The sequence below is a fragment of the Eptatretus burgeri genome, chromosome 17 (genome assembly GCF_056783735.1).
Source record: "Eptatretus burgeri isolate ZD-2024b chromosome 17, Ebu_testis_v1, whole genome shotgun sequence".
In the NCBI taxonomy this organism is placed as follows: Eukaryota; Metazoa; Chordata; class Myxini; order Myxiniformes; family Myxinidae; genus Eptatretus; species Eptatretus burgeri.
Genome location: NC_140977.1, coordinates 37093867 through 37120777, shown reverse-complemented (window position 1 = coordinate 37120777; position 26911 = coordinate 37093867). Strand labels below are relative to the sequence as shown.

The 26911-nt window shown below is 47.5% G+C and overlaps 1 protein-coding gene across 2 annotated transcripts in view; it reads left to right on the top strand.

Annotated features, from left to right (window-relative positions):
- The first annotated feature begins 11185 nt into the window (after positions 1 to 11185).
- Positions 11186 to 26911, top strand: part of LOC147009772 (transmembrane protease serine 3-like) — a 33158-nt gene continuing 17432 nt past the window's right edge. Inside the window, exons 1-5 of one of the 2 annotated variants that reach the window (XM_085860810.1) lie at positions 11186 to 11444; positions 18759 to 19296; positions 19479 to 19571; positions 21420 to 21488; positions 21703 to 21832. In XM_085860810.1, coding sequence (XP_085716936.1) covers positions 11427 to 11444; positions 18759 to 19296; positions 19479 to 19571; positions 21420 to 21488; positions 21703 to 21832 — 848 coding nt within the window. In that variant the 5' untranslated portion in view covers positions 11186 to 11426. Of the gene's footprint in view, positions 11445 to 13580; positions 13602 to 18758; positions 19297 to 19478; positions 19572 to 21419; positions 21489 to 21702; positions 21833 to 26911 lie in introns of those variants that run through there. The other variant, XM_085860811.1, reaches the window with a different exon arrangement.

Sequence of the window (26911 nt, the reverse complement as noted above, 5' to 3'; positions counted from 1 at the left end):
TCGTACTGGGCTGCGAGAACCTGATCGTTGCGGTAGACCACAAACCACTGCTGAAACTCCTTTCGGACAGAGCACTTGACGACATACCCAACCCCCGCCTCAGGAACCTCAAGGAGAAGACCCTGCGTTATCACTTCCGCATCATACATATCCCGGGAATGAAGAACAAGGCGGCAGATGCCATGTCGCGCAGGCCAGTTGGCACCACGCGACCTCCACTCATGAACCTTCCAGATGACAATGCCACCATAGCGACCCACCTCCAACCAAGCACGCACACCGACGTCCTGTCCCTCCTACGCCAAACTGAGCCGGAGTATGCAGCGACGTCGAGGACAACCTGGCATGGTGTGCCGCGGGCCTCGAATCATTGCGATCAGTAACATGGGATCGCGTCAGGGAAGCCACCAGCAGCGATGGCGATATGCACATATTGGAGGGAATGACAATGAACGGCATCCCCGACTCAAAAATCGAGATGCCAGGAGACGGTCGCGACTATCACCAGTACCGCGAGAACATTACATCGACAGATGGAGTGATCCTATACAAGGACCGAGTAGTCATACCACCCTCACTCCGCGGCGATGTGCTGGCGCCCTACACGCTGCCCACCAGGGCGTATCAATGATGACCGCCCGCGCAGAATCCTCTGTATTCTGGCCAGGCATGTCGGCTGACATCAGCGCCACTCGGAAAAACTGCGAACACTGCCACCGGATGGCACCATCACAGCCTGGAGCGCCACCAACTCCACCTATTCCGGTCGTTTACCCCTTTCAGGCAGTGTGCTCGGACTTCTTTGTACACAGGGGTGCACACTACCTTGTGACAGTGGACAGATACTCGAACTGGCCGATCATCTCAAAGTCGACGGGTGGCGCCGCCGGACTCATAAACCACTTACGTCGCGCCTTCGTGACGTACGGGACACCAGAAGAGCTCGCGTCGGATGGGGGACCGGAGTTCACCTCCACCGAGACCAGGTCATTCCTGCACAGATGGGGCGTACACCACCGCTTGTCATCGGTGGCCTTCCCTCACAGCAACTGTCGCGCGGAGATTGGAGTTAAGACAATGAAACGACTTATCACGGACAACACCAGCCCGCAGGGAGGACTTGACACTGACGCTGTGCAGAGAGCGATACTACAATATCGTAACACGCCTGACCCTGACACGAAGATCTCCCCGGCAATGTGTGTCTTCGGCCGCCCGATACGCGATTTCATCCCAATTATCCCCGGGAAGTACAGACCGCACGACACTTGGCATGAGACCCTGAAAGCGAGGGAGGAGGCCCTCCGCAAACGTCATATCCGCACAGCCGACACCTGGGCAGAACACACCAAACGCCTTCCGCCACTTGCTGTAGGGGACCAAGTCCGCGTACAGAACCAGACAGGATTCCACCCAAAAAAATGGGACAAGACAGGCAGTATCGTGGAGGTACGCCAACACGACCAATACGTGATCAAGATCGATGGCTCGGGCAGAGTCACACTTCGGAACAGGAAATTCCTGCGCAAGTTTAGCCCAGTTCGCAATGACCAGCTGCCACCCGGTCTATCTATGATGATCTAGCAACCCGAATCACTGTACCTGCACCCGTTGTAACACCGCAACTGCCTGACCTCGACAGCGAACCCGTGACATCTGCGACGCCAACGGGGCCCACGCCGGCACTGACGTCAGTATGCACACCCCGGCGCAAGACGACACCCGTTTTAGACACGCCAGCAGCACCAGGACGAGGCACACCGAGGCGCGCGATCCTTCAGACGCCACCATCGGCCCCTGAAACCCCGAGAGCCCCATCCCCACTGGGGCCCGATGTGACACCACCAGCACCAGCGATAGGTCAACACCGATCCACCAGAGCGACCAGCGTGCCTGCCTGGCACAAGGACTACTCCATGGAATAGTCACACGATGGGCGATATAAACTTTTGTTCATTCATTAAACTTAATATTTTCTCAGCCTTTATCTATTAACATAATAAAGACTCGGAGGGAGATAGAGAACATTGTACTTTACGGTAATTCTACATATCGACGGTCCCCTGGGCCAGTGCGCATGCGCAGCCTGACCCGGAGCCAGGGATGTTGTGGGTGTTTCAACCTGTTCAATACTTGTTTGATTATTGTCGTTCCACGCTAATAAAGTGGTCGAACAAATTGAACTCTGTTCTTATTTAGGAATCGGTCCAGGGGTGAGAGAAGCGACCCCCGATTCCCTCCAAATTACGAGCGAGTTAAATTAACCCTTCACGAGAAGCAAGATGGCGTCTCAAGGCGAGCGGGAGCCGGGGGTATTAGAAATGTATATGTGTAGTAATGTAGAGTCCATGGTCCAGGATGGAATCCCCGTGCAGGAAATGTTGATTGTGCAGGAACACGGACTCGCCCAACTGAACCCAGAGCCCCAAATGGGTGCGGCAGCGGCCGCGGTGTATGACACCTCCCCTTCCCCCCTCCACCAAAACCCTTCCCCGATCCCTGCCGAAACGGCTCACCCAAGCGCACCCGACATGGCCCAGCTATGCGCCATGCTGGCGGCAATGACAAATGAAATGAAAAACGAAATGAAAGGCATGAACAAACAAATGAACGAAAAGATGGATGCGAATACACAAAAATTGGATGCGAATACACAACAAATGAACGGAATGGAAACAAAAGAAATGCAGAAAGAGCTACGGGGTGAGACGCAGAACATGGGCCGATGCCTGCAGGCGGGCATGAAGGCCGTGACCAGGGAGCTGGGAATGGCGACTCCACGTGTGGGAGCAAACGAGCTGGAAGGGGGTGCAACGGCTGACAGGCCCGCGGTGGAGGCGGGTGAAAAAATAATTCGGGGGGCGTGTTGGACGAGGGTCGTGACAGAGGAATCGACGGTGACCAAGAGGGAAAAATTAAATGGGGAGACCAAAACGTGTGAGACGAGACACGAGGTGACGACAAGGGAAATAATAGTGGAGACAAGGGAGGTAAAGGGTGAAGAGTTGGCAGTGACGGTAGCCGGGAAGGGAACGATAGAGGAGAGACTGCACGGTGAGGACGGGGTAAGTGACGCACACACACACACGGAGGTAGTGGAGGATAATGGGGGTGAGCTGGCGGACTGGGTAGAGACCCAGTGCGAGCACCTGGATGGCCTCCTCCAGGAACGAGGGGAGGGAGTATGCCCCCTTGAGGCGAGTCACGACCAGGTGAGTTCGGTCGTGTTTTGCGAGGTTGAGGGGACGAGTGCTGTGGACGGGTGCACGGAGAGCTTGGGGGGTATAGAGGCCCCGGAGACCCTTGTGGGGACACGAATCCCCAGTGTGGTTGTCCCTGTGTGTGTGGTGCAAGGTGTGAGTGCGTCCCCGTGTGTGGAAGCGACCCCGTGTGTGAGTGGTGTGGTGGCGATGGTGCCGGAGTGCGTGCTTCCCAGCACGCTGTGTGTGGATGAGACACCGCGGTTGAGTGCCCCCGCGTGTGTGGATGAGGTACCGTGTATGAGTGTCGCCGTGTGTGTGAGTGAGGCACGGTGTGTGGATGAGGCACAGCGGTTGAGTGCCCCCGCGTGTATGAGTGAGGCACGGTGTGTGGATGAGGCACCGCGGGTGAGTGCCCCCGCGTGTGTGGATGAGGCACGGAGTGCGAGTGAGGCACCGCGGGTGAGTGCCCCCGCACGCGTGAGTGAACGGCCGTGTGCAAGGTCGCTGTGTGCAAGGGAGACCGTGTGTGTGAGAGAGCGGTATGTGAGGGAGATGTCGGTTGGCATGCGGGAGCACGCAGCCGCGTCTCCCGGTGTGAATGTAATGGTGTGGACTGTGTGCGTCGTAACACGCAGGTATGCGTGTGTGGAATGGAGACGGAGACGGCGACAGAGGAGAGAAAGCCGAGCAGCGGCTGTAGTTGTTTCGGGGACCGTGCCGGGTTCGCCCAGCAGTGAGCACGCGGTTCGTGCTGTGCAACGCACGAGACCACCACGTGCTCGCTTGCGAGAGTGAAGTCCCGGTCCGGAAACGCACGCGGTGGATTTGCCGATCCCGCGGACGGACAAAGTTTAGGCAGGTAAATGGATTTGGACCGGACGGGTTCTCCACGCGATCGTGTGTGTTAAGCTCCAACGGGCAAAGCACATGTGTTCGCGTGGGGAACCCCTCGAGACGTGGGGCTTGTTTTTTTTTATGCGCACGGTGACGTCATGGCTGCACGTGGGGTTGGAATCCGGCAGGAGGGGTATCTCTGCCGGATGGCCCCGTCCAAGGAGGGACGAGGAACACGTGCAGCTGCATGACGTCACGGGCAGGTGCAAAGTGCGCGAGCTCTGAGTTGCCGCGCAGGTGCTGCGCATGGGAAAAAAAAAAAAGCAAGCCTCACTTTCGGGTGTACAGGATTCCTGGGCAAGGGGTGAAAGACCCCCTTACCCTGGGCACAGGATGGAAATTAGTTAGGGGGAAGGGTTAGCTTAGTTAGACCGACTTCATGGGGCAGGGGTAAGTCCTCATGGAGTCCGTGGAATGGATTAGTTAGAGGGATTGTAGCCAGATTTAGGTTGGGAAATTGATTAATGAGATGATTTGGAGACAGAGACAGACTTTGGATGTGTAGTGGGGACGTAGCTTAGCTACGTAGTGTTAAAAGGAACGTGCTGTAGTTTAAGGGACGACGTGGGAGCACGAGTTAGTTAGGGGAGGTAGTTAGAAGGATGGCAGAGTTCAGCGGTGTGTGTGTTGAAGAGTTGTTGGTGAGTTGTGAGGTGAGTACTTGGTGAGTGAGTGAGGCCAGCGGGTCTGTGTGTGTGGAGCGAATGGGGACTGCATGGTGCGATGAGTGATTGGGGGGAGGAGTGACTCCCGCCCAAGGGACCCCGGGGTCAGTATAAAGTGAGTTAGCTGGGTTAGTCAAATTGAAAATGGAGGTCGTTTTGCTGTTGGTGGGAAAGTAGGCTCGAGACCCATTTGGAGGGGTGCAGGAGCCCTGTTGACGGGCTTGGGAGCGTGGCTGCGAAAGGTGAGTATCGCTGAGTGGGTACCCCGGGCACCAGGCTAGTCGGCCGCGGTAGGCCATGGGCCCATGGGGGGCCGGGATAGAGTAGTGGGCACGGGTGCGCCTGCTTGGTGCGGGGGCCCGGGCGCCGTGGCCGCGTGGGCAGTGTTGTGGGCACGGGTGACCCTCGGAAAGGGGCCCGGGAGGCCGGCCTGCCACGTGTGCATTTCAGGGGAGGTGCCATGGGGGGCACTCCCCGGTGTTAGGGAGCTGGTAGGCTCGGAGGCAGTGTAGTGCCCGGGGGTGCCATAGCGGAAGATTCGGCAGTAGGGCGTGGCTGCCAAAGGGAGCCCGTGTCCCAGCCAGGAGGCCGTGTGAGGGCCCGGAGAGAAAATCGGGGGCGAGGCCCGAAATTGTGAGGACAGCAACACAGGCCACGGGAACCTGGGTTTATAGAACCAATAGTTTAAGTGAGAGGCGCTTGTTGAAAGCCCCGGGGTAGTTTAACAGTTAAATGGTTAGGGTAGATTAGGAGATGTACCCCTCCGCACCATCCATCCCCTCGCTGTCGTTGTGGGCCGCTGGACCCACTTTGGTTAGATCGCCGAACTCTGGGGAGGCCATTCTGAGGCTTCGTTGGGCCTCGACACAGGACGTTAGCTCTCCCTTGTTCCCCTCCGGGAAGGGAACGTAGGGGTTGGGAGTAGGCTAGGTGACAGGATAGGTTAGCCGAACAAAGACGATAAAGGGGGTTAGGGGACGATTTATAGTGGGGAAGTAAAAATAAAAACAACAAAAAAATAAGTTGGGGCTAAATTGGGGTTTGACAAATTAAGGGAGTGGGTATGTACAGTGACAGGCAAAGGCGATAGGTGGGAGGGAGACAGGTAGGTAGGTCCGAGCCCGCCTTCCAAGTGGCCAGCACCACCGCACTCCCTCCACCAACCTCCACGGAACGGCAAAGGCTGGCCAACTTCATCTGCAGCTGCTGTGCTGCAAGGCCTGTGCCGGCCCACTTCATCTGCCAGCTGGCTGTTTTTCTTCAAGGCCTGTGCCGGCCAGTTCATCTGCCGGCTGTGTTTGCCTGCAACGGCCTTCTTCTGCGGGCTGTGTTGCCTGCACCTTTGCCATGCCATGCCCACTGCCCACGTTCACCAGCCCCGTTCAATTTTTGCTTTACCACCCCTGTTCATTTCCATGTGCGCCAGGATCAAGGCAACAGTTTGCAAGCTGCGAGAACTGCCCTGTTGGCAGCTACAACACGGGCCTGCAGTGGCGGCCCGTGCACCGTGTTTGTGTCCATTCATGCATCCATTCGTTGTGCTCATTGCGTGTGCCACTTGAGCTGGCACGGAGACTACGTTTGTGCAGCCCATGCACCGTTGTGGTTCACTGCGTTCAGTTCAAAAGGGAAGGCCTTGGACTGCATGTGAGCAGCCAGCCACGTTCCCTGTCACCTGCATTGTTTTGAGCCAGAGACTGCATGTGGGCAGCCTGGCTCCCTGCTAACTGCTTTTCTTTTGCAGAGTTCAGTGATCCTGGGCCATGGTTTAGTGTAAAATTTGTAAGTTAAGGTTAAGATGTACTGTACATATGAGTGCGCCCCCGGCATGTATGTCTTAGCGCCGGCAATTTTATTTAAGTCGTCCGTGTGAGTGAGTTTGTTTAGATAGTTACGCAGCCCTCAGGTTATTTATTTTGGGGACACGAATACCATGAATGTCGCACTCAGGGATCCGTAGGTAAAATGTACTAGGGGAAACTACACATGATGGCACACGAAAATTTGACGACTCGGGACGAGTCTGTAAAAAGGGGAGGGGGTAGTGTTGTGGTTACCAAATTCGCAAACCACCATTCAGGTCCCTTAGGTGAGGTATCTCGGTAAGTACATGTGTAGTTAGGCCCGAACCCGTTGTATAGTGGGAATACATGTCATTTATGCGTGCTGCGACTCTTCAGAATAGCCGTTTTTCTTTTACTATCTTTATTTTGGACCAACCGCCATGATTACCACCACAACCACAACATCAACCAACAACCACAACCACCGCTTCACCACAACCGCCACGACCTTCACGTCACACCTCGCAACCGTAGCATCGCCACCGTTCTTGCCCCGCTGTGGGTACCGGTGTTGGACTCGTGCAGGGCGCGCGTCGAACAGCGTGTACAAAATCACGGATTTTGTGCTTCAAAAACGGATCAAAAACGACACACGCCCACTTTTTGCCGTCCAATCGGTGAGCGAGGGGCGATTTGGCCCCGCCTCCAGGACGATCGATATATGCAAATTTGTGGATCAAAAAGCCTTCACGCCCACTTTTTCTCGGGCCAATGGGGAGCGAGGTGAAAGGTCAAAGGGAGGGGGTCAAAGGCGAAGCTACGGGGGGGATAAAAGGACCGTGTTCGTCAGTCAGAAGGGAGTCGGAGAGTCCAGAGTGGGGAGTCGGAGAGTCCAGAGTGGAGAGTCGGAGAGTCCAGAGTAAGTGAGTAGGAGAGTCCAGAGGCGGAGAGTCGAGAGTCGGAGAGTCCAGAGGCGGAGAGTAGGAGAGTCGGAAGCAGAGGGTCAAGACTTCGCGGGCGGTGGAGCTGCTCGTCGTGTGCGTTGGAGTCGGAACGGAGGGACGAGCTGTGGAAAGGCGGCGACACCAGACGAGGGGGTGCTCGCGTCGTGCAGGGAGCTGCACCCGAGGGAGGCCGACAGCGCGACCTGGCCGAGGTGGAGACGCACACCAGGGATAATAAAGATCCTCTATACCCCGAGCATCAGCAACCCCCTCCTGTTTCCCCCCGCGCTGAGATAGTGCGACCAAGGGGGCCCCTTTCCCACCCCCTACCAGACACCCTCCGCGAGGCCCGCGGAGTTGAGGCGCCATCGCCGCTCCGCGTCTCATCACCAGACGGGTAGGCGCGACCCGGTCTCGGCCTCAGGCCCGCCTCATCCTTGAGGGTATTTCTTTTCCTTGGTTTTGGGTATGTGTTGTCGGCGCCGTCTGTGAAGTAAAATTGTATAAGTGTTGCCGTGTGCTCGGTAGTCGGTATTAGCTCTGCATTGTGTTTTCGCTTTTATATTTGCTTTTTGTGTAAATTGCATTGTGTCTTTTCTGTGTGCTTTTGGTGGAATTGAATATGTGTGCTTCCCGTGTGCCGCGAATAAATGTGCTTTTGTGTTGAACTGTTTCCCGCTTCGCTTCGTCATTTCTCCCATTGAATCCTCATCTTGCTTCACCTAAAGGGTTGGTAGTGGGCTGAATACGCCCGATAATTAATCGAACCGTCGAGGTCGACGATAACACCGCTCGGTTATTCTGATAGTACGGAACGGGTCGCTTAAGTGGCCCGTGTCCGAAGTCGACCTGCGGCGAGGTGCGATCGCCCGGTCTACCCTCCGCGTGGGTACTTAGGTAGGTCGAATTTGGCGAGCAACCCTATCCCACGCGGGGGCTGATTGGCTCGATCGCGGTGAGACCGAAAGGTCCACCCGTGACTGGTTCCCGGCGTTAGTCCGAGAGGGTCACGACTGGATTGTCCGTCCGGTGGGCGACGTGCCGCGATTCGAGTTACGTGGCCGTCAGCACGCCGGCGGGCGCGAAAATCCGCAACAATACGCTCGTTGACCGGTGTTACCTCAATTATCATTGGGGTCAGCTTATTGGACACAGCTACAGCAACTCCTTGAGTATGGTAACCATCAGAGCGACCAGACCAATAGTAGGTGTAACCACCCACCATTATCTCTCCGCAATCCGGTCTCCGAACCTCAGAGAGAGCTGCAATCCCGATGTCCAAACGCTTGAGTTCAGATGATAACAGAGACAGGTGATCATCCTCTCTTAGGGATAGGACATTCCAGGCACCCACCCGAAGGGACCGCCTCAGGTTAACCCAAGGAGACCGCCGTCTGGTGGACGACACCTCAGCACCACTCCGACACACTCTCCCGCAATCTGACCCAGGGATGTTACCCCGTGGTTTCCCTCCTATCATCAAAGATTGGGGGTCCCGAAGGCTTTGCCCCAATCCCGTCATCCGGTGAGCTGCCCTGCGAAGGGAAGCTGCACAGGAGGTACTCCCACGGAGTGGGTTTTCAGATTTTTTTGCGTTTTGCGGAATGAAGGGTTTTACAGTGGCCGGAGTGCAAATCCTGCCACCAACCTCCTAATAAGAAGTGACCCAACTGCAGGAGGACGTCCGCAGACACAGTTGGGCACTATATACAGATGGCCGTTGGCTCACAAGGATCTCCTCCGCCCTTTGACAGGTTTTGTTTTTAATCCTGCTGGGTGTCCATATCCAAACACCCCCCTCACCAGAAAACCTGGTGGGGGAGACGGTTTAGTCGCCGACAACCCGACCATGGAACAGGTTAGTACAGGTTTACATGGTACCTGTAGCAGGTTACAGATCGAACCTGACCTGACAGATTTCGCTCAAGCCAGCCTGAAAGCCTTCAAGAGTATGGACGCGTACTCATATTATGTCGCCGAGTTTGTTGGTGACATCATCTCGACGAAAGCTGACAAGAACTGTATTACCGTGAGGACAAAGGTAAGCCTGTTTTATTTAATTCCACTATTATTGTACATTCGTTGTTGCTTGTTTTGTTCAGCAACCAGCGACACTTTTTTAACCTGACTGCTGCCACAAGTTAATTTCAAGTGAAGCTCTTGTCTAAATGCTGTTTGTAGAAAATATTCGTTCGTCAGTTTCCTTACAGATACATGATATTTTTTCCATGACAAACATCCGGTGTAATGCCACACTGCTGTGGATATTTCCAAGTGGTAGTTTTTTTATGTGTTATACATATCGATGTGACTTTCTGTGGTGAAACTCAGAACTGTGCGCGTTAGACAGCTGTGAGAAAGGCGATCTGGCCGATCTCATTCTGTCACTAAAACAAGGGATATCATGCATTTTAATGATACAAATCAGACAATATTTTGTAACCACCAGCTATTTAATACCAACTACTGAAATAACGTATCGGAAATTAGTTACATACTGGAGACAAAATGAAGGCCGCACAACCAGTCATGTTCGCCAGGTCGCCATTTTTCTCTTCTCAGAACCGATATCCAAAGATTCCGTCGGTCTACTTCGGCAGGAAAGCGGTAAAACTGCCCTCCAGAGCCTTTAGTACATCCCGGGCACAACAACTCTTACCCATTTACAGAAAAAAAAAATCGCTTGCTTGGAAATAACGGTGGAGTTGAAGTGGAGACTATCGGTTGTTATGGACGCGGTAATACTTTCTTGCCACTCAATATGGCGGAGCTGCCACAGTCACGTGACCGGTGACGTCATCTGAATAAGGCCGATAGGGACTCTGAATGTTGAGTGCAGTCACGTGACCGGTGACGTCATCAGAATAAGGCCTTTAGGGACTCTGAATGTTGAGTGCAGTCACGTGACCGGTGACGTCATCTGAATGTTGAGTGCAATCAGCCTCCAGATCCGCACAGTGCATGTGAACAATGTGCATTTACTTAAATGGTACAGTAGTGCCTGTCCCAAGAAAGTGCCCAAAATTGTCAATTTGGCAGCCATTTTGTTTATGCTAATTAGATGATCAAAAACTCAAAATTCAGCTTGGGAACAGGGCTCGTCGAATTCAGGATACCTTAATTATGTTAAAAAGTCATGTTCCCAACTTTTACTAAAAAATGCTTCTCGAGCCAAATACAGGGGGGCCCTTTTCGGGAAATAATTCTAGTCTAGAATATAAAACATCACAACAAGGCACTTTTAACAAATATATGTATGTATATATATATATATATATATATATATATATATATATATATATATATATATATATATATATATATTACCAATAGTAATTGTTGATGGCAACAAGGTTGGATGCTGAGTCACACGACACACGAATGCCACACGACACCGAGGATGAAACATTTCTCAGAAATACGTCTAGTCTATTGTTGGTCATGTCCTCCTCACATTTCCATTTAATTTGTTTAATTGATTAGTTTCATCGCCTCGGTTTACTTCTCTAAATACTGATCCGAGTCCCAGTCCCAGTCCGGACCTGTTGTTCCGCACCTCATGACCTCATAGCATGTTGATGACGTTTATAAATTCCCTCGCAGTCTTTCTTCTTGAAGATATCCGAAACGACGTGACCGATTCACACGTGAAAACACCTCCGACGGAAGGCGTGGCAGCGTAAACACGTGATCGTCGCCACGTCACTAGCGTGATGACGTCATCCAGGTAACACTTTTTCTCGAGAGACCGAGGCCCTTTTCTCGTATTACAAAACTGCCTCTTTCTGCGGTTGTTTATCCTTTCTCCCTCGGGTTGTCTTGACGTTTATATCCATTCCATCAACTAAGAAGATCAGAAAACGTGAACAACTTTACAAGGAGGAGGGCTGGAGGAGGTGGAGGTGTGGTGCAGACACATTGGAGAGTGAGTGGAGTATGCAAGACCAGCAGCCGGTGAGAGACGAAGTCGTTCCACTTAGTCCCAACTCCTCAATGAAGTTCATTCTCAAGTTGAAAAGTTTACTCCACATGGCGGACTATTGTACCAACTTACCTTGAACTCGTCGTTGTTTTAGTTTACTTTTACGTTTATAAAATTATGTAAATTAATGATTTAAAAAATAAAAGGAGAGATATCCTTCAATGTAAACTTGTGTCTGTTCACACAGTCCTTTGTAGTAAGTATGTCATCGTCGTTCACTTAATGGAGGGGTTGTTGAAGGTGTTCCATGGAGGAGGTTGCTCAAATCAAAGCATTTGATCTAAAGTTCTAAACACACGTGTCCTTTGTCATCAGGCAGGATCCATACGCGGGTCCTCATGAACCCACTTGGTTTGGCAGGTTAGGGTACTTGAACCAAATGACGCCGAACCAGGTATCTCGTAATGGAGGGTTGTTGAAGGTGTTCCATGGAGGAGGTTGCTCGAATCGAAACACACGTGTCCTTTGTTATCAGGCAGGATCCATACGCGGGTCCTCATGAACCCACTTGGTTTGGCAGGTTAGGGTACTTGAACCAAATGACGCCGAACCAGGTATCTCGTAATGGAGGGTATTTGAAGGTGTTCAAATGGAGGGTATTTGAATGTACAGTACATTCGTGCCCTTTTGAGTTCCTTGTTCTTCAAATAGGTGTCCTTTGGCCTCCCACTGCCCCTCCTTCCTCCAAGCAGGTTGGAGTCCAACGCCTTCGAAATAAATTTTATTGGAGGGTTTTATTTCATCACAAGGGAAAAGGTTTTCACTTCCACAAAAGTGATGCAGAAAAGCATCATCTTTTGGCTTTTTTTAATACACAGGTATTGAGGCTCATGGAAGAGCAGTGAGATGGGGGTGGGAGGCAATGGCGATGGATCAGCAGACAAAACGGGGGCATTGGTGAGACAAACTGATGCACTGTGGCGAACAAACAGGAATAGTAATTGTCAAAGGTTGGAATTGTTTCTCTCCTGTGAGTGTAAGAAGCAAAGCCTTGGCGAAGCTTTCCAAGCACAGGTGTGCTCGAGACCCTGCAGAGGTACTCAGAAGTCTTTTTCTTCTTCTTGCATATGGCAGCACGGCTGTCGGGTAGCTATCATTTTGTTGGGGCGCGACTATACCGCTGATGCTGTGCGCCCCAATACTGGTACACTGGTACTCATTTCGCCCACTTTGGAAGGATGACGGGCTGAATCAACCCCACCTGGTGTTAATTCAGTGGCAAATGGGGCTCAAACTCAGGACGCTAGGATCCCAAGCCAGCCACCCTAACCATAAAGCCCAAATAAGGCTTTACTTTGAAGTAAACACACCACAGTAGAAAATGATGTGGATACGTTCAATATATGGCAGATTCATCATGATGTATGTCTGGTGTTGGCTTAATGGTTAGGATGGTGGGCTTGGGATCCTAGGATCCTGAGTTCAAATCCCACTCAGCTGTTGAATTAATACCAGGTGGGGTTGACTCTGTCATCCTTCTGAGGTAGGCAAAACGAGTGCCAGCATGTTGGTATCCTGTGTCAGAGTGGCAACTCATCCAGGATTGTACCCAATAGCCAAGGAGACTGCTTAGGCAGCATCAACGCTCTGCACAGAGTATGGTCCCGATGGATGGATGGATAGTAATGTACTCGTCCTCAGTCATGCAAGTGATTTTGAAGCATTGTACAAGAGAAGGTGGAAGGCCCTCAAACTGGCAGTGAAGTTGTGGTTGGGTTAGTGAGAGTGGAAAAGATTATGGATACGTCCAACAGTACGCTGATATCATGCAGGTCTAGATGGACCCAGATGGACTATTCCAGAAAGGGGATATATGGGGGGAAGAAGGAGTAAAGGTGAAAGCCAATTTTGGATTGAAGGAGAGTAAATCTATCCACGTCCTCTGCCGTGTGCTTGGGCTTACACCATGTGGTCAGCATGATGTGTTATAATAACATTGGCACACAGTACGTGGCGATTGGCTTGCTCTCCGAGAGAATGAGCTGAATGTAGGAAAACAAAACTGACAAGTTGTAAAAGTGGACTAATCGTGAATCAGGGCAAAAGTTGTTCTGTGTCAAAGTCCATTGAGCAAATTCTGAGCAGCACAATGAAGAAGTTGAAAAAGGAACTCCATTTGTAGTTGTTAGGTGAGTCACTTAGATATCATGCAAGGCATTGTAATAAGGGGGAGGGTGGGGGTGAGAGGGGGGGGAAGGGGAAGGGGATTGAGTAACATAACATGAAGGAATGTCAAATATCTCGCTTGGAAAAACAGTTTCAGAGGCAGCAGGATATCTCGTCTTGGCGCTCAAGTCGAATACAATAAAAAGTGGTCTGATATACTTTCAAGTTTTAAATTTTGAAAGTGCTAATAGTGTTGTTTTAAGTGTTTTTCTTTTTATGATTATAACCATATTTGCTGAGCAGTAGTCTGATAAGATGGCACAAATGTAGTGAACTTGCTTGATAATTATGGACGAGGTGGTCTGTGTTTGCAATTCTCAGTGTGACCATAAAGGACTGGTGATTCACAGAAGGGCAATGAATCATTGAGTGCGCTGTCCTTCTTTCGTCCGTCGGATGCATGTTAAATTGAGGGATCCATGCGTTAACGTCATTCCTGTGAGCTTCAATCGAACATCAGGCTGCTGGGACTGCTTCTGGTTTACTTCAATAGCACAAAACTTTCAGATATATATATTTTTTTTAACGATGGTTAAAATCATTATTTTATTAAAATTGAAGTAACATTGCACAGGGTATCGTGTTCTATGAATTCTGGGTTTCATACACATAAGGTCAACATCACCTGGGTGTGCTCTGGCTTTCAAAAGGAATTAGCCACTGTGACTAATCCAGGTTTAGAATGATTAGCCGCAGGAGAAAGGAAATAGCCACATATTTTATTCAAAAGTTTTTTTTTGTTTTTTTTTAGCAATATGAAATAATAAGTTAATTTTAAGGCAGATGTGTGAGGTTGGTTGGATGAGTGAGTTTGACGTGTGAGATTGGTTGAATGAACGACCATCAGGGGAGGTGGTGATTGTGAGGGATGGTGGTGGTGATGATGATGTGTGTGTGTTATGGTTGTTGTGCCTTTAGTGGGGGATGGAGGTGGTTGTGGACCAGGATTGGACCAACCTCATGCCAGTCAAACTCACTCATCCAACCAATTTCACACATCAAACTCACACTTCCAACCAAAGTCACCCATCAAACTCTCTCATCCAAACAAACTCGTACTACCACTGATTGTGTCAAAACTCACCTGGCAACCATTGACCCAACGAAGCATGTAGTGCCGAGTAGCGCCGAATCATTCCGGGGGGAATTTATTTTTTCAAAAAAATTAAAGTAACATTTTGAGACGAGAATCATGGGAATCATGCGTAATTTCGGTCGATTTTTTTTATTTATTTTTTACTAGAAAGTTGTTTAAAACTACTAAAGTTAGTATATGTAAGCTTGTACGAAATCACGCGTGATTCCCGTAATCAAAACATACAAAATGCCGGCCGTCTCAATGGAGGTTGAATTCTGTGCTAAAATTACCCAAAATTCATCTAAAACTGCTAAAAAAAACAAACCACTATAAATGGATTAGCCACAGTGGCTAATGGGTGGTTTAAAATATTAGCCACAGGTAAGGGGGATTCGCCCTGTGGCGACGTGGCGAGCAGCAGCGCACCCCGAGATCACAATAAACATTTGATCTATTAATTAAATTGTTAAAACATTAAACAATGGCACTTTTGGCAATCGAGCATCATGCCAGGTTATGCCCCCCCCCACTCCTCCCATCCCCCTCCTTGGTTGGGAGAGGAGGACGAGCTTGGCTTGCCCTTGTTTGAAGATTGATGTTCTGCTCGGAATCAAAACTATTGCATTTAAATATTTATTTTCAATATGCAGAAGGGAAATTGATATACAAACAATGCTCAGTCTCCACTGGAATGCACTGAGTGTAACGAGTGGCCCCACGATGCTGTTCGACTTTAAACGAGGAAATGAGGAGACCATTGGCCTATCGCGCTCCTGAGTTAATTTTTGCTCCAGCTTTAAAACAACAATATTCTTGATGTTTCACTAAAGTATAAGTAACCTGATCTTCATTGTAACCCAGTGATCCAACCTGTTGTATGCCTGGTGTTGGCTTAATGGTTAAGGTGGTGGGCTTGGGATCCTAGGATCCTGAGTTCAAATCCCACTCGGCTGTTAAATTAATACCAGGTGGGGTTGACTCTGCATGTCATCCTTCCGAGGTCGGCAAAATGAGTGCCAGCTTGCTGGTATACTGTGTCGAGTGCTGACCTGTCCAGGATTGTACCCAATAGCCAAGGAGACTGCTTCGGCAGCACCAACGCTCTGCACAGAGTATGGTCCCAATCGATGGATGGATGGATCCAATCTGTTGGGAAATAGAAGGGAGTGTGGTAAGAGAAACGTGATAACCACGGAAAGCTAAGTTAGGTTAACATGGTACAGATATCTTGAGGCTGCAAAACTACACCTTTTGAGTTGGCATTTGGCAAAAATGTATGAACATGGGATTTTTGTCTTTTTAATACATCAATCTACACTATCCCACCAAAAGTCATGGAACACTACTTTCCAATGCATTCGATTTGCCTAATCATGAACGTCATGTAAATAGTAGGCGACCAATCTCATTACTCAGTTTCATTGCAAAATGTCACAAATTGAGGCAATAGAGTTATTAGGAGGAGTGATAATCAGCTGGCCAAGAGTGGGCCAACGCCATAATGGGAAAAAGTGCCTTGGCGATCCCCAAATCGACATGTCGGGAATGTTGGGTTGATGTATAAAGCTATATAGTCCATGGGCCCAGGCCAGAAATTCCACTTGTCGGTACCATCTAAGGAAACCAATCCTAGTTATGATTTTTGAATTGGTGTATGTATATATAGATCATATTTTGATGTGATAACCATTGCAGACTGGCAGCTTATTGGTAGTTATCATCTCTGGAATATACCCACCCTCCGCATAATGAAAGCGAAAAGGCAAACTCAGAAACATTCACTAATGATGTAATTGCTGTTTCCACATGGGGCGAGAATGAACTGCAAACCACAAATACATGTCTGAAATGCTTTATTTCTACCATCCGAATAATCCTTTCTGTCATTCCTGAAGGCAGAATTTGTTTTATGGCAGAAAGGGGCGAACAATAGGGCCGATCAAAATGTTGCTGATTAGTGATTTTCAGTACATTTTCATTTATAATATTGTCATACAAGTTCCCTGGGTAGTGCTACTGAACCGCAGTAGCCTACAACATGCACATGTTGTATGAGGAAAACATTTATGAACATTTTACAAGTTTTTACCACAGTAAAAGGAATTGCCCTTCCCCTACCCTAGTTCCAACAAGCGTTCAAAATGTGAAATTTACGGATAACCCAAATTTCACCACGCTACTGTGGCATGTTTATGTACTATGTTTTACTCATGCATATTTGTAGCTATGAATGTCCTTGTGATTGTGCCAAAGCATTCACACCATGGATCAGTAGTCTCGTCTTCATCAGAGTCCTCGAGGTCGACAACCTCTTCCTCGACATCAGTGGGCTGGTTGCTGCAGGTTCGCAACTTGCACATGTCAGTGCACTTCAGGCTATTGGCAAGGCACGTGCAGTCTGGGAGTTTGCACGACCGTCCACACTTGCAGGAAAACAGTTGCAACACTGCATCCGGTGCTGGAGAACCCTGCATCCACTCGATGGCCAGCTTCCCGTCATCATCAGTGGTCCATCCACAACCCTTGGGACTTGGATCATAGGGTTGGCATTGCAGACAGTGCCTCCAAATAGCAGCATGGTAGTTTGCACGGAGGACGTGCATGAAGAGGCAGTCTTCACATGGTGGAAGCTGACTGGACTCTATCTCTCCCCGTCTGGCACAGAAGAGTTGATGTCGGAGTTCATTGACTTTCGTGGTGTTGGTAGACGGCACGTACATGTGGCAGGTGACCTCTTGCAGCTTCTGAAAGAGCTCGGTGGATACTTCCCATGAATGACCGAGCTGACTGAAGGCCTCTTGGTAGGTCTTATCCGACTTCATTTGCTTCAAGGCGCCCATCTTTCCCCGGCCTGCAAAGGCACTGACTGTATGACAACCGGAGAACACGTGCAGTCCAACCAGGGCATCACAGACACTGTCTCCCATCGATCTAGCAAGCTTGTCAATGTCTAGGAACCGTGTGCAGGTTTGCGTACCACACTTCTGATACACGGGGCATGGGATGTCCTTATTGAAGGCAAGACACAGCACGAGGACATCTGTATCTTCGGCAGTGATCACCACAGCCTTGTACCCAGCCTCTGCTGCATGTAGAGCATGCAGAAGTATTCGGGTGTCTGCTTCCTCCTGCGTGGACTTCAGCTCTGCCACTTCCTCCCAGTGGTCCTTGGTTTTTTTTTAATTTTTTTTTTGATTTTTCCCCCAAAACGTCAATATCTCAGAATGGTAAAATGGTAAAAATGCAAAATACATACACTAAGCTGCTCTTCTGGAACGGTTATCACATATTGAAATAATCATATAGTCCATACCAATAACTTAGTAGCCCTAAAGTTTGGTTTCCTCAGATGGTACCGATATATGCCTGGGCCCATGGACTAATAATTAATTGATACAAACCTGGACCATCAATCTGGAAGATCTTTGAAAAATAATTTCAAGATGGAGGCGAATGCCATGATGGACTGTTTATGTGAACAGATGAAATTCCTCTTTTTTTTTTCTTTTTTTTTACATCGTCGTTAGGATGCCATTTGAAGGTTCGACAACAACAATCATAATATCTGGACCAACTGGTGTGTGCAATAAGCAATAAAAGCTGGAGAATCCTACTTCCAACTATTTGAAAAACTGGAAGCACATGTTGGAGTGAAGGGTTTATCCTGTCATTGCATATGGGTAGTCTTTACAGGAGACAAAGTGACTACACACTAATGTTTAATTGTTTTGAATTGTCAACATGATTGTGTCCTGTGACTTCAGTTATTGGAAGTGTGAGTATTTTGTTAATATTAATCTTTGTCTGTGTTCTTATCTGGTCAAAGCAAGTATTTAACTTTTCCGTGCAGTGCTGGGTGTATGTGTAGCCAATATCGTATGCAATGGGTGTAACATGCTATTTACTTGTTTCAGTATATTTGTAGCTTTCCTGTTTTCCATGTGGGATGATTGTGGAATGAGCTTGCTAACAACTGGAAGGGTGTTTTTGGGGCCATTAGAGATGTCAGTTTCTCTCTAATTTTGCATTACCTTTTCCTCAGCCTTTCTATGAGAACGTGGCCTACACCATGGATTTAGACGGAGGAGGAAATGTGAACAAGAATGGAAGGGATAGGGAACGTGAAAGAAATAGGGACAGAGACCGAGAAAGAAATGGAGACAGAGAAAGGTACCGGGAAAGGAAAAGGGATGGGGACAGGAACAGGGATGAAGGCAGGGACAGGTACCGGGAAAGGGATGGGAACAGGGACAGGTACCGGGAAAGAAATGGGGACAAGGACAGGTACCGGGAAAGAAATGGGGACAGGAACAGGGATGGGGACAGGGACAGGTATGGGGACAGGAACCGAGAGAGAAATGGGGACGGGGACCAGGAAAGAAGAGTTAGGGAAGACAGGGAGAATGACAGGAGGAGAAAGGCAGATATGGAGACAGCTAAGATAAGAGAGCGGGAGAGGGATAGGGAGATGGCGATGATGAGAGCAAAACAAATAGAAAAAGAGAAGCATGAGAGATCAATTCCATCTTCTCCCCCAGTAAACATGGGTTCTGTTCCAGAAGATAAAGTTCAAGGCACAGGTGAGAATGGCACAGGTTTATTTTGTGAGCAGTTTCCCTTGATTCTCATTTAATAAATAAATAAATAAATATTTTTTGGAGTTGTGATTATAACTCATCCATTGAGTTGTGATGAGCAGTGGACCTGGCTTGGCTGATCCTTTTTCATTTTCTATCTTCTCAACTCCTCCCCTACTCCCCAGGCTGCTGTTCTGGAAAACGTGCTTGCATCATTATAGGAGGTTTAGCTCTACTCATCGTCGTCGGTGGAGCTCTTATTGGTCTTCTTGTCTGGTGTAAGTCTCATCTCACCACCAGGAACATTCACTGCCTTCAGAAAGTAATCACAACCCTGAATGTTGGCACATTTTGTTGTATTACAGCCTGAATTTAAAATTGATGAAATAGAAATTAAAAAAAAATTTGTTACCGATCTACACAAATTACTTCATAATGTCAAAAGTGAAAACATGTTTTTAGGAATTTTTACAAATTAATTATATTTTACAAATTAACCCTTAATTTTATTCCACTAAAATTAATTTACTATTTTACAAATTAATCCCAAAGTTTTACCCCATGAGCAAACAGTTTTATTGTCAAGTCGTGAGATGACCAGGTGCGAAGGGATGAAATGTGAAGATGATGAAGTTGATTGGGGTAATTTGATAATCTTCCACACCACCTGTTTTGACAACTTTTATTTTTTTGGTCTATTTCTTTCTGAAATCCATTATTGTTATTTTACCATTCCCTGCAGTCTCTTCCCGGCATCAACCCCCCACCCCTTTCAACCATAGCCATTAAACTCTTCCCTGTCTTCCCTAACTCTATTCTTCAGAACATTCTTGCAAGGTGTTAATTATGCCAACAAAATTTGGTGAATATATATATATATATATATATATATATATATATATATATATATATATATATATATATATATATATATATATATATATATATATATATATATATATATATATATATATATAATTGACTCCTCCAGCCGAATAAGCTGCGAAAAGCAACCCAAGAAGACTTACACAAGGTAAGTGCTAAACGCTGTTTCAAACCCTTCCCAGAGTTCCTCAGCAACTATAAATGACGTTCACACATAGTACACACATAAGATTCCAAATGCCATACACTCCCTCAGTTACTGGACCGATTTCATCACTTATTGACGAATCATAAGCGATAGCATAGACAGCAATGCATACCAATGAGGCTCCCAAGCGCCATTATTTCATTCAAATCTGAACACGTTTCCAATGGCATCTCACCTTCCTCACCTCTCGCTCACCAAAAACTCACCATCTTGACCACCAACACCTCCTGGGTGGGTACGCGGGATTGATACGACTCTCGTCCAGTCACCAGAACACAGCAAGGAGGTGGGTGGGGGGCGCGGAAAGAGCAATCCGGGAGTTTGGTACAGGAGCTCTGGGACGTGTCACGCTAGATGTGCGAATGAGACCGCTTCCGACCCCGGGAGCCTGGCAGGCGTGGCTGGGGCTGCTGTGGCCCAACAGAGAAGCAGGATTTGGGTCGTCACCCCACCCTTTCCCTGAGGCTTATAAAAGGCGGATCGTGGAGCCGCTGGCTCTCTTCTTCACCTCTCTGCTTCGCCCTCTTCTTCACTGCTCTTCATTGCCTCTACCTGTCGCTGGCTCATGGTCTTCTAGTCCCTGACCCCCGGATCCGCAACAACATACATATATATATATATATATATATATATATATATATATATATATATATATATATATATATATATATATATATATATATATATATATATATCATGCTTTCCTTGGGTTGACAGGAAAGCTCATAAGAAGCATACTTCCTTTTGAACTGTCTAGTCTGGGTTCATCCATCACGGCGACCACAAACTGTCATCCTGGTGTGTTACAGGCTGGGCATTGCATCAGTAAGTGTGCTATTCTTCAGATCGTTGTTAATCAGCATGTCCTATTCGCTGTTGGATGTTAAATAACCCATGTGTTTCACATGAGTATGCAACAGTTTGCCAGCACCATGGCAAACCTCCAAATTGCTTTCATGATCCCAACTGGAAAAGGTTATTGAAATAATTCTTCTCTCTTTTGCTCCCAATGTTTCTCCCCATGACCAAACAGTTTTATTGCCAAGTTGTGAGGTGGCCAAGTGTGATGGGATGAAATGTGAAGATGATGAAATTGATTGTGGTAATTTGATAATCCTTCACACCACCCATTTTGACAACTTTTTGTTTTTGTCCATTTCTGTCTGCAATCCATTATTGTCATTTTAACCTTTCTCTGCATTCTCTTCCTGGCATCAACCTTCACTCCTTTCAACCATAGCCATTAAACTCTTCATTCTACCAACACCTATTCCATTCTCTCTTCTCAAGGTTTCTGTTTGCTTGTCTTTCACCAGCTCGGTCCTCCGGGGATGACGATTTCGTGAAGGTGTACAGAGCCGATATTGATGACTACGCTTTCGTTTGTGCAGACAACTGGAGGAAAGATGATACGAGTTTTGTTTGTCAATTGCTTGGATATACCAGGTGTGACCTACTTATTTGAAATGAGGTTGCATATGGTGATTAAGCATGAATGGCAAATCCACAATTGGGAAGTGATTAGTTATAGGATGAATGGCAATTTGGGTTGTTGAAATTGACACCAAGAAAAAGTATGAAATATAATTTCAATCACTTTTATCTTTACTTCCACCATAGAAGGTGGATGGAGGTTATGTTTTCATGCCTGTCTGTCTCTTTGTGTGTTAATTTGTCTGTTGGTGAACAAAGTATGTCAAAAAGTTGTGTATGGATTCGGATGGAATTTGGTGGAGAGCTTGGGTATGTGACAAGGATGAAATTATTAGATTTTGGTTAAGATCCGAATCTGTATCTGGATCTGAGAATTTTAAAGTAATTTTTTTTCACTATTTAAAGATAGGGCCAAAATCGATATGTTGCAGGATTTCTCAAATTAATGGATTTGGGCAAAACTTGGTAGGCAGGTTGGTGGTTTAATGAGGAAGAATTGATTCAATTTTTGTGAAGATCCGAATCCGGATCCGAGAATTCTTTCAGTGATTCTTCACCATTGAGTGATGGGGTTAAAATGACTCGTGTGGGCCCGTCGGGGCGTGCCAGTATGTGCAGCTTCGTGCCTGCAGTATCAGGTCCCCAGCATCAATTGTGACGTCATATCAAACGAAGAAGAATAATTGTGACCCCCCACTCTCTCCCCCTCTCCTCCCTCCTCTCTCCCCCCTCCTCTCCTTCCTCTGTCCCCCCTTCTCTCTCGCCCCTCCTCTCTCGCCCCTCCTCTCTCGCCCTCCCTCTCTCCCCTCCTCTCTCCCCCTCTCTCCACTCCTCTCTCCCCTCCTCTCTCCCCTCCTCTCTCTCCCCTCCTCTCTCTCCCCTCCTCTCTCTCCCCTTCTCTCTCTCCCCTTCCCTCTCGCCCCTCTCTCTCCCCTTCTCTCTCTCACCCCTCTCTCTCCCCTCCTCTCTCTCCCCTCCTCTCTCCCCTCCTCTCTCCCCTCCTCTCTCCCCTCCTCTCTCCCCTCCTCTCTCTCCCCTCCTCTCTCTCCCTCCTCTCTCTCTCCATCTCTCTCCCCCCCTCCCCCCTCCTCTCTCACCCCTCTCTCTGTAAATGTATTCACAAATGTCTACCAAGCACAACAATTAATTCCAACCTTGGGAAAAAACAGCTTTCAAACCCTTGGGAAAATTCAAACCTTGGGATTAATTAATAATTTGAACAATTAATTGAAACCTTGGGAAAAAACAGCTTTCGAACCTTAGGAAACACTTGGGAACCAGCTGAAATGGATGAGGAAGAACGATATCAAACTTTGAAAAGGCACACACTCAGGTCCCCAGTGTCGATTGTGACGTCGTACCAAACGAAGAAGAAGAATTGTGACGTCAATCGTGCAAAAAAAAATTTTTTTTTTTAAATAAACATTAATTGTGACGTCATTCGTGATGTCATAGCGCCGTGTCCTGTCATTAGTTGACAGATAAATAGCCGTAACTTGGGAACCGCTTGTCCGATTGATATCAAACCTTGAAAAGGCACATCCACGGGGCCCCAGCAATATTCTTAGCAAGTTTCAATGAGATCGGACCGGCGGTCGTCGAGAAACGACGGTCGCATACAGACAGACAGACACACAGAGATTGCTGGAATTATAGATAGATATAAAGCAGGATATCTCAAAAAGTTATGGATAGATTTGGACGAAACTTGGTGGATGAGTTAGTTGGGTGACAAGAACAAGCCGATTCGATTTTAGTTCAGGTCCGACTCCAGATCTGGCCCATCAGTGGGATACAAAGCGGAAACTAATCAGCCTGGCAGAGATACGTGACCTACCGATTGCCGTTCTAGTTTCTCTTTATTTTTGAATTATGTTGGTCTTGATATTTGCTTGATTTGTCACTGGATATTACACTGTTACTCACAATCCCACACCTCTGTTACTTACAATGTGATTCTTCTCATGAGTATTAAAATTGTGCCTATAATGTCATGTGAGCAAGGTGAAAAAAATTCTAATTGATAATTATGGAAGGCAAAAGCAGAAAAATTAGAAATTAACTCATTACTGACAGATCCAATCCCTGTACATACGATCACATATAGTCTTGCAAATTAACTGTTACTCTCAGTCAGATGTATAAAAGTGAATGGAATTTGCTCAGAGTTCAGGTCTAATCTACTTTTATTGGAGCAAAGTGTACGGTAAACTTTGTTAAAGGAAAAACAACTTTTATGTCTCAAGGGGTTAATTTTTATCAGATGCAATGATCACAACAAACTGGTTAATAATAGTGATGGGTTGTTAAATAAATGCCAACATTCACTGTCAATAAACACTACCAATCCTGTAACTATAATTGTGGCTAATAATCGAATTATATTTGTTTTGGCCCAAAATTGTACACGGAACTTGGACACATGAGGAGGCCATTTGGTTCATCACACTGAAACTTTGTGAATGCCACATTCATTCTACCTATAAATTTATATGTCAAGTCTCATCGAAAACTTAGAAATCAGTACGTGTTGGTTCCTTGCTTGATGCTTGGCATTTAAAAGGATAGAGAATGGAGAAACAACGCTGTGAAGGCAATGGGAAACCACCCAGTAACAGTATATCCCTTGCCAAGAAACTGCTTTGGCAGCACCAAGCATTGTAAAGAGTGCGGTACATCAACGTCAAATCACGATTATGTACTCAATTTCACTGTAAGAGGGCTTGGGGGTGGAATAGGATTGGTGAGGAGGAGGAGTAGGAGAACACCACATGTGCCATGCAGGTTTCTGCAGGGTGCACATGGTCCACCAACATCCCTCTTCTGGGAAAACTCTCAAAATCCACTTATTATGGCCTTGCTGGACATCCTGTGATGTTTTTGTGCTATAAAATGCAACAAAACTTTTCCCACAAATTTGATGTTTGCTGGGACACACCTGAAAATTATTTTTGGGAGATATTGTAACCATGTTTTGCTTTGCCGGGCCACACTGTAAAGTTTTTGTGTTGTAAATTGCTAAATGTTCAATTTTGAAGTTTTTGTGATAGTTATGGTCAACCGGTTGGTTATAGAGCCTGGTGTTTGCTCAGTGGTTCAGGTGGTGGCTTGGGATCCTAGGGTCCTGAGTTCAATCCCTGTCGGCCGCTGAATTAATACACCAGGTGGATGACTCAGCCTGTTATCCTTCCGAGGTCGGCAAAGTGAGTACCAGTTCCAGTGTGTGTACTAGTAGAGGGGCACTGCATCAGCGACACAGTTGCGATTCAAGAAATGATAGCTACCCTGGCAGCTATGCTGCCATACGACCACCAACCGGTTGGTTCAGATACGGTGAGTTCCCCACCTAAGAGAATGTTGCGTTACCGTGCCGATTGGAATCTCCGTGCTTGGCGAATGATGTGCTGAGGCGAACTTTGCCAAGATCTTATAGTCTGGCCGAGCAACCAGTGTATCTTCATGTCACCAAACTCTTCATAGTCCGTGACCGTGCCAATCTCTATCGCAAACAGATTTCCCACCTCGCCACCAGATAACACCGTCGTGAGCAAGCAGGATGAGCCAAAACCAAGTTAAATTAACAAATATATTGGTGTGTATGTAAAACAACAAGAGCAGGTATATACAAAACAGCAATCGCAATGATAATAAAACATAACCTGAATAGTTGACCCCTAATCTGATTATACCCCCATGGAACAGATCATCGACGAAACTCGTCCTTAAATAGCTAAACTTTAAGGCCTCAGACACACTCCACTGAAGACTGGGGGCGCACAGCAAGGACAGCAGGGTTCACTATGCTTAAACCTGTTATTGGAGTCGTGGCAGCAATGTCCAGCTCTGGAATCACAAGGAGGGGGAGAGGAATCACAGGCTTGTGGGGAAAGTGTGGTACCGGCAAGCGAGACGTGGATGATTGCGAAGGTGGGTCGTTGTTTGGCTGCTGCACCCACTGACTGTCAACCACGTTGATCTCTTCTGAATCTCCGAGGCATCTTCCTTCTTCCTTCTTCTGCTCTGGCCCACACCCCAAGCTGTGACACACTTTGCCCCCTCCGCTCACTCTCTATGGGCTGATGATCCAGCCCGAGGACGGCCGAGCCCTGAATGACCCCTGACCTGGCCAAGCCAGTGAAGTCGTAGGCCTTGCCCGATTGGGTCTGGCCTTCCCGCACAAAATTCTGGCCTGGGGCCTAGCAAACACCCTTTGAAGCACATTTAACAGCCAAACAAAGGTAAGAACATGAAATAAAGGTCAAATGGAATGTAACCTAATTTTAGACACGCGCTGGGGTGGGTTGCACATCTCTTGCTATATGAATTAGTGACGCATATTTATCACAACGTTTCATGACTTGATTCTTATTCAAGACACAGTATGTGAATAACTACGCCATAATAAACATTTTGTTAACTTCTTAGAGCCATATCCGCAACACTTTATATATCCATACACACATTAACTCCATTATATTAAGATTATTGGATACAATTATTGTGTTTATTGCATTCTGCTGTTCGAACAACACTGGCACCCTGAACAAATTGCAAATTCCTACCCCGATTTCCTGTGTTGGAGTAGCGACCCGTTCAGGGTTGTGCTCCCGAGCCAATTAAACTACCTCGGCAGCCGCATGCGCCCGATTGCGCAAGACGGAGCATCCATCCATCCTTCCGTGAACGTGTACACGCAGTATGACAGAACCTAAGAATTCATCCAGAGGTTCCCAAACCTCATTTGGTTGTGGTCAGCAGCAGCTCTGCACAGTGGCCGCTTGGTCATTTTGAAACGACAGCTGTTGTAAATGACGGACACGTTGGGTCCCTTCCTTACAGCCGTGTGAGTCTAACAAACCATTGCCAACAGTTTAATTTATTTAGTTTTAAAACGTTTTTAACATTCACAGCTTCTTAGTGATGCTTTCATTTCTCTGATATTTTCATTTTCTCAACATCCAACATGTTTACGAGCATCGACTAATGGTTGTTGTTGTTTTTTGTTTTTTTTTCTTATTTCTTACAACAGAGTGATTCTCACAAATTTATCTTTTTTTTTATATTTTGAATTTATACACTTTTTAGATTTTA